The sequence below is a fragment of the Sesamum indicum genome, linkage group LG12, assembly GCF_000512975.1.
Source record: "Sesamum indicum cultivar Zhongzhi No. 13 linkage group LG12, S_indicum_v1.0, whole genome shotgun sequence".
NCBI lineage: Eukaryota > Viridiplantae > Streptophyta > Magnoliopsida > Lamiales > Pedaliaceae > Sesamum > Sesamum indicum.
Genome location: NC_026156.1, coordinates 5,891,612 through 5,899,669, shown reverse-complemented (window position 1 = coordinate 5,899,669; position 8,058 = coordinate 5,891,612). Strand labels below are relative to the sequence as shown.

Sequence of the window (8,058 nt, the reverse complement as noted above, 5' to 3'; positions counted from 1 at the left end):
CCGCCCACCCAAAACAAAAAGAATAAAATAAAAAGCACCAGACAAAAGAAGAAAAAAGTTGAGGAAAGAAATTCATAAATGGAGCATTCTCTCTCTCCCCTTCTGGAAGTTTCTTCTACTCATGCTCAGTTTTTTGTATAGCTTTCACATTTGCTTGAAATACATGGGATTCTACCCCACTACTAACGAGGTTAGAAGGATAAATTGTACAAAAGAACGCCTTAATCAATAAACCCTCCTCATAACCAAACATTGCATCAATCCCAAACAGTTTCAACTTCTAATGGTGATTAGTGAACTTTAGGGGGTGGGGTGGGGGGTGGGGGTGGTTTCAAGAGCATATAATACTATGGAATAAATTGCAAGCGATTTGTCCAACCAGGTAAAAAATTAACTTACCTTGTGCTTGAAGCTCTTGAACCCATTTCTTGGCCCGATCAAATGAGGCCTACAAAGTAAAGAAACTACTGTTATGATAACAAGAATATGAGATGACAGATCAAGTATATTTAAAGTCGCCACTCAATCAGTCCACGGGAAAGCGTTCATTTCCAGAAGTGATGAATATGAGACAACTGCTGCCACACAAACTGATGTACTGAATATAAAACGTGCATTGGTGAAATGATTATATCCCTGTCTCCTCCAGCAATTATTTATGTTGTCTGTGTGCAGAAATTACAGAAATTCAAAGAAATATACATGCACAATTGAATTTCAGTATATGTCAATACAGGATCAGCTCAAACAGAATGCTTTTGTTTTTTTCCCAAGAAGGTATTTGTTAAAAAATAGTGCCGAGAAATTGACATATTGAATGCAAATATTGGCTTCAGTCTTGCTTAACTCTCTATCAAGCAGTCAGCACTTACCTGGTTTGTAATATCATAGACAATAATCGCTGCAGCAGCTCCCCTATAATACATTGGAGCTAAGCTGTGGTATCTTTCCTGACCTGCCGTATCCCATATTTCAAATTTTACAGTTGCATCATTCACAGCAACTGTTTGTGAAAAGAAGGCAGCCCCTATGGTCGATTCCTACAACAGCAGACAACGGTCACTCAGGAAGCTCAGAATAAAAATTGATGTAATGCAAGTGTCGATATCAAATCCCTGAAATTACATTCACGAACCTGAAATTCAACAAATTGCCCTTTCACAAAACGCAATACTAAACTAGATTTTCCGGCTCCAACATCTCCAAGGAGCACCTAAAAGCACAGAAAAACTTGTCAGACTTAGCAGTAGGGTAAGGTGCGGCACTAAGCATAAACAAAATTATACGATTTTCAGTGATCAAACATGAAAAGAAAACATGGTGAAACCCATACTGTTATAGTATTGGAAGGATATAAGTTTTAATTGGCAGTCCACTAATTATTTATGCTTAATTGCCATACCTATACATAGAAGAGACCAATAAAATTGAGAATCAAAGAGCCGTGTACATAGAAGTAGTGAATGCAATTCTGAATGAAAAGAGCAGCACAAACTCTGTAGTCAATTAACAAAGGCCAGATGGCCAAACCCGCACAAATTCTTGGACTTGTTTCCGTTTCTCTATTCAATCTAATTTATAGTAATGCCAATACCCAGCAATCTACAATTCAACAGATTATGATCGAAACGACAAATTATGAGTCGAATCATTCCAGAAAGCTAACTACTAAAATTGGCATAGCTTTGGCAGAAATTGTAGAACCAATAACTAATTACCCACGGTTCTAATCTAATGATTCAAGAACTAATACCAACGGCATACAATCCAAAACACACCCAATTTTCTCTTGACCTATTTCCGAAACAAGTTTCGCACATATGCAGATACGATCTCAATTACTAGGTAAAGAAACCGAAATCCACCGGAAAAAACACGAAGAACCACGGCGGTATAGAAAATCGCATCCAGACCAAGACATGACAAAATCAAACGGTAAAATAGAAAATATATAAACAAATATCAGATAAAAGTGCGAACCAGCTTGGCGCTGATGTTCTTGTTTCCGCTGGATGCCATCAACCAAATTCAGGCACAATTCAATAAAATAAAATTGCGAAAGAAATGAAACTTCGACTTGATTTTCGAATTAAAAACAAAAGAATTAGATGAGGGTTTGCGTTTGGGTATGAGTTGACGAGAAGAAAGAGGGGAGTCGGATGTGAAGGAAATGTGGAAAGGGATATTAAAATGAATTGGAGTGTTAGGTCCGCCTGATTCTCGAATTTTCTTATGCCAATATATTATGAATAGTTAATTAAAACTATAATTACAGATTTTTAAATTTTATGATATGTATATGTTTTCATTCTTTAAGACGAAAAAGAATATTAGAACAAAAACAATGAGAATTCAATAGTCGTGCCCAAATTTTTAGCTCTGCTTATCTCACTCAATAAAGAATGTTTTCCAAATGATCTGTCTACATTTCTTTCAATACAAGACTAAAATTATAAGAATCATTCCAGGCTTATATTCCTAGAAAATATTAAGATAATAAAAGTTATTTTTTTAACATATGATTTATAAATATTTTTAATTGTATGACCTCACGTGATATCACTAGAAAAAAAATATTATTGATTAAAATCGTGATAAATAACTATTATTAACTGTGATTAAATAAAACAATACAAAAAACTAATTTTTCTATCATAAAAAAATTATTTACTTTTATAGATCGCGCCATCAAAATAAATAATTTGTTAATTAAACAAGACAGATAATGCGCTGAAACTTTTTCCTATAAGTGGAAAATGGTATCAACCCTCATTGAGGAACAAACCCATTGGTTCCAAAATTGTAATTAATGTGGTACGTTTTTACTATGAATTAAACGAATAGGTCAACAATAATGTAATATAGTGGATTCGATGTTCACACACAATAATTATAATAATTAGCAATTGAACACACTATATCTATGTGCATATTATTAAAAAAAAAATATTTATCGTGCGTAAATATAATTATAATTTGTAAAGAAAAATAAATTAATAGTTTTTTATTTTCATGCACATTTTAAATTAACTAATTTTACTGAATTTGACGATTTACTCGTTTCATAATTCTTTTATTTTATTAAATGAAAAAATATAATATAAGTTGGCATCATCATTTAATGTGCTTCAATCAGTGTTTAATTTAAGGAATAGGGCTTCCCATATTGTATACATTGAATGGGCCAACATTATAAAAAGTCGATTCCATTTGGAAACGGGCCAGTTCTGATATAATATAATTTAATTATAATTTTTTATTTGAAAAAAAACATATCGTATAATTATCGATACTAGAATTAAATTCGTTAAAACAGTCACATAACAAATGTGATATATTTAGGCGTGGTTGAATACAAAGATTTCAGCAAACTTAATTTAGACCATAAATGTTTCTATGAATTGTAATTGGAATTGGAAGTAGTGAAAAGTATATTTTGGTCAGTAGACAACGAAAAATGATGGTATTCTTCTTAAAATGTTGATGTTTCCGCTAAGTTTAGCATTTATTTTGTTGTCATTGATAGAAATTCCCATGTGCATGAATTGGAACCCCTTCACTCAAGATAAAAAAAAAAGATGTGAGGAAAAATGGGAGGGGAGGGGAGTGTAAAATCAATGTAATAACATCTGTGTTTAAGATTGTATATAGAAACTGTAAATATTTGCATGTATAATATAGCCGTCACTGTCACAGAGCTGTCGGCATACAGCGCAAATTAACATTACCACAACAATGTAGATGAATTGTTTGTAACGCGTGTGGACTGTGGAGGTGAGAGTCGGTCTCAGTCTCACAAATGGGATTTATATATTTAAAAAAAAAAAAAAAGGGGAGCAAAAAGCTGAAATACCCATTGCATCCTTTTGTCAGAAAAAAAAGGAGAGAGAGAGAGAGATTGAGGAGAGGGCAGGAGGGCAGTGGTGTGTGATGGGAAAGGGAAAGGGAAAGGGCGACCTTTTTAGACCTTCATAAACAACAAGTCTGACACCAATAATAACGCATAAATGCCCACTCTGCAATCGCTTTGCAGTTCCCACCCCCTCTTCCCCCACCCTCCTACTCTTCATAATTTTCTTGCTTTGACCACACCCTTTTTCCTTAGATGCCACTGCACTTGCACTGCACTGCAAATACAATACTCATCACTTGCCCCTCAATGCAAACAAACACCCTATGCACTAGTACTGCACCTTGCATTTTTACCGTTTCCTTGCATGATGCACTGTCAAGAGGATATACAGATGGGCATGGATGATTCAATTGGAAAATTATTGCTCAAATTGCAACTTTATCCAATCAAATCAATCATGTAACATAATTAATTCAGATTTGAGTTTGAATTTCTCGATTCTATTTTGTTGTTTTATCAAAAAACTTTAACCAATTTACATGTATATCCACGTTGTATGACATACGTAATATGCATATATTAAACAAAACATGAGACATAATAGTGTGTAAGATTGGAAAGGTGATGAATAATAGAGCCAAATATTATAATTCCCAGTACACCTAATGATGATGAGTGGACGTTATAAACCCAATCCACCATGCAAGAAAGAAAGAAACGTCCTGATAGATGATCGCCGCGGGCCGGCATTAATGGATATAAAGACGATGATCTATCAGGTCTGTACAAATAATGGGATAATTAATCTCTCTCTCTCTCGCTCTGGTTCTTTCTTTCTAATCTATACATAAATAGAATATGAGAATGGGAGTAAATAATAATGAGTAATTAATGGAGGGGAGGGTTGTAAGTATATAATAAAATTAATATAAGAGAAGAATGAGAGAGGGGGCAGTACTATTTGGAAGTGGATTGGTCCTTATGGGCAGCCAAAGCAAGGATAGAATTGGCGAGTTTGTTGATGGCATCCACCAGCCCATTAATGCCTTGTCTATTCATCTCAGCCTTCGATTCTTCAATTTCCAGTCTTCTCTGCTGCAGACTCACTACTTCTCTGTGCCTTCTCTCCTCTCTCTCCTCACATGACCGAATTGCTTCTGCTATGATGGAAGCGCTCTTTGAGATTGCAGACCCTACTTCTTCTAACGTACCAACTCCCCCGCTCGTTCCTTCCCCGTCCCCACCACCTGACCCTCTCTTTCTTCTCTTCGCCGGTGAGTCTGAGTACTCGCTCGTCTCCGAATCTGACTATCGCAAGTTCCCAAGGGTTAGCATTCATTTGCCAATTAAAAGGAAATCAATTTTGTGCACACACTACTGAAGAATCCGCCTTCAACAAGATGGATACGTATATACTTTTAGTTCAAAAAAAAGATGAACGAACAACTGATGGATGGTGGATTAATTGGACATGCGATGCAGTAGGGTTTGCTTTATTTAACTTTAATGCTCCAATTCTTGGCAAGAAACTGATGAGCATCTCATATATTCATGTGGATATGTATGCTTCCTTATTAAACCCTTCCAAGACATTACGAGCATCCATTGGTTTCTCATGATGAGAGAGTTTTATTAACTTCAGCTTCAATTACTATACATAAAATGCTAGTCAGGGTTTTTTTCATAGGTAGGTCAGACGTGAATTGAATGTCTTGCCAGCTAGCTACCTCACAATAGCTTGGCTGAAAATGAGGTTCCAGGGAAAGAAAAAAGAGAAAACAATGATTGATGGTGCTGTTAACTGTATATATAATTAACGAACTAGATGAGAGTATATATGGCGAATTTTGTGTAGAGGTAGAGAGAGTACCTACTGCGGGTAACGGCTGAGAAGAGGGAATAGTGGGTGGCTCCGCCGGTGCTTGTGCCGGTGGAGGCAGCGGTAGCAGCATAGCCGGAGCTTGAATAATTGGATATTGTTGCACTGGGGGCGGCATTGATAGATGACCTAAAACATGACTAGCAGCAGATTTTTCCACTATAGACGTGGCCGGCACAACATTGGCCCTAGAACTTCCAGCTCCGCCACTTGCCGCCGCCTCCCTTTGACCTTTCCTCTCCACCACCTCCACCAACGCCTCATATATCTGAGGCAACATATTGGAAGGCAAATTGTTGTCTTTCCTCTCGTTCTTGTCAATTCTCCAGTATGACTTTTCTTCTCCACCTCTCTCCGCCACTCTCCTCTCATACTCCCTAACTTTCTTAAAATCTCTCATCAGATTGTCCCACTTGTCATTGCACTGGTTTTGGCTTCTCAAACACCCATTTTTCCAGCAATAGTCCTCCACCCATTTCCATCTCAGCTCCGCTGGTTTGCCCCTCTCACTGCTCTCCCCCACCCTCTTCATTCTCCTTTGATCGTCCATTTTCTTGGCTTCTATAAGAACCATGGTTTCTTGGAGGTTCCAGTTCCCCTTCCTGTAGTCCCTCAGCATATTATTATTGCCACCTTGATTAGCCATAGTCAGATCCATGCAAGAAACTAAACCAACAGTGAATTCAGACAGAGACTGCGCTTAAATGCGAGGGCTGAAAAGTAAGGCTAGCTCGTGTGGTGAGAGAGACGGAGAAATTAAAAAGGGTCTTCTTTTTTTATATGTGATCAAGTAACGAATTTGATTTGTCAAGATTGAATCTTTTCATGAAGAAAGCAGCAGCAGGGTAAAGGGTGAATGCAAATGAGAGAAGTAGCTAGGGAAATGATCATATGCGTAGGTGGTTGCAGAGGAAGGGGTGAGAATGAGATGGTTCTTGTTCAACCATCATCATACACAAAATGTGGTTTCAATAATGGTTGTCCAGTTTGATGCTTTTTGAATTGGGGGTGTGTATACTAGAGGCAAATTCAGACGAGGAGGGGGAAAGCAACTAAGGCTAAGTTGCAGTAATCAGTAATCACCATCTCTTTTTTCCCCTCTTCTGCCTTTTTCACTTTCCACTCCGATGAGCTATATAACTAGAGAGCTACCTCCTCCCTCCCCTTAAAATCATCAAAAATCTACAAAGTTAAAAGTTCAAATCTAAAGCTACTAATTCAAGCCACTATCCCCCGCACAAACAAAGTCATGGATGGAATGGAAAACTCTGTGAGAGAGAGAGAGAGAGAGTATAAGAGAGAAAAGCGTACCATTATAAGAAAAGGCCAAAGAAATCCATTCAACCTGACACATCCCACAACCCAAAAAAAAATTTGTGTGTGTGTGTGTGAAAGAGAGAGAGAGAGAGAGAGAGATGAGGCGTAGATAGACTACAGCGTTTCCTGCATGGGAGAGAGAGAGAGAGAGTGTGTTTGTGTGTCAATTTGACTACTTGGCAGGGGGTGGCTAAGGTTAACTCACAGCAGCAATCATGGCACCAATTCATTCTTGATTAACCACAAATTACAAATGGTGATTTTTAAGTTTAATTTTGTAATTCTACGTAGTTTACTTTTAAGACTAACTAACAGTAACAGCAGCAGCAGTATGAAACTTTTATTACTTTTCCAACGTCTAATTATATTTAAAAGTGTTGGGAGTGGTGAAATGGGAATTACTTATAGATTGGGTGGAGTGGGGATATATAGGCACTAGGCTGCCTGCAGCGCTGAAGCTCAACAAAGATGATATGAAAAGGTAAACCACGTGAGGCTGAGATGGTGTAGTAGAAATGATGCAGAGCTTCTTCAAGTCCAAGAAAAATTCACATCCATCAATGCCCAACTTCAATAAAAACAGCTGAACTGAACTTGTTTGTGATTCTCTCTCTCTCTCTCTATCTGTGTTTTTTATATTACCAAACAGTTTATCTGAGTGAGAGAGAGAGAGAGAGAGAGAGAGGACAAGATTCGATACGCGCTGCCCTTGTATTACAGCACTGCTTATCATTCGCAATTCTCCCTCTAATCCCATAATTATAGTACTTTATTACTGCTATATATAATACGTACACTTGCTTGCTTCAATTATGAATCATTGTACATTGTACTACGTAACTCATTCATTCCAATTCCACATAGTTCATTTTTTGTAATAAAAATTTAATCGAAGCATCAACAGCCTTGCACTTGTTATTTTCAAAATAAATCTGAAAAAAGTAAATTATCTGTTGGGGTTGGGGGCTTGTTGGGAGGGAGGGGGGGGGGGGGGTTTGGGGAAAAAGAG

The 8,058-nt window shown here is 37.2% G+C and overlaps 2 protein-coding genes across 4 annotated transcripts in view; both read right to left on the bottom strand.

The window, feature by feature from the left end:
* The window catches only part of LOC105175849 (ras-related protein RABF2b), a 3,597-nt gene extending 1,395 nt beyond the window's left edge, over window positions 1–2,202 (bottom strand). The window contains exons 1-4 of the mRNA XM_011098465.2: window positions 1,981–2,202; window positions 1,136–1,213; window positions 873–1,040; window positions 400–448 (exon numbers count right to left, since the gene is read on the bottom strand). Of these exons, the coding sequence (XP_011096767.1) occupies window positions 400–448; window positions 873–1,040; window positions 1,136–1,213; window positions 1,981–2,019 (334 nt within the window). The 5' untranslated portion in view covers window positions 2,020–2,202. The remainder of the gene's footprint in view (window positions 1–399; window positions 449–872; window positions 1,041–1,135; window positions 1,214–1,980) is intronic.
* LOC105175848 (trihelix transcription factor ASR3) lies at window positions 4,577–7,130 on the bottom strand. 3 transcript variants are annotated; one of them, XM_011098464.2, is made up of 2 exons: window positions 5,724–7,130; window positions 4,577–5,161 (listed from the first exon to the last, which is right to left on the bottom strand). In XM_011098464.2, the coding sequence occupies exons 1-2, from the start codon at window positions 6,388–6,390 to the stop codon at window positions 4,992–4,994; spliced, it is 837 nt and encodes a 278-aa protein (XP_011096766.1). In that variant the 5' UTR covers window positions 6,391–7,130; the 3' UTR covers window positions 4,577–4,991. The 3 variants fall into 3 exon arrangements, with proteins under 3 accessions (XP_011096766.1, XP_011096764.1, XP_011096762.1); XM_011098462.2 differs by having other exon boundaries at window positions 5,728–7,123; XM_011098460.2 differs by having other exon boundaries at window positions 4,577–5,157; window positions 5,724–7,122.

Bases quoted from the DNA above. Each gene is read 5' to 3' on its own strand.
- LOC105175848 (XM_011098462.2), bottom strand. From the start codon at position 6,390: ATGGATCTGACTATGGCTAATCAAGGTGGCAATAATAATATGCTGAGG. The intron at 5,162-5,727 runs GTAGGTACTCTC...AACTTGCGATAG, and splicing joins CTTCTCAGCCGTTACCCGCA to TCAGATTCGGAGACGAGCGA.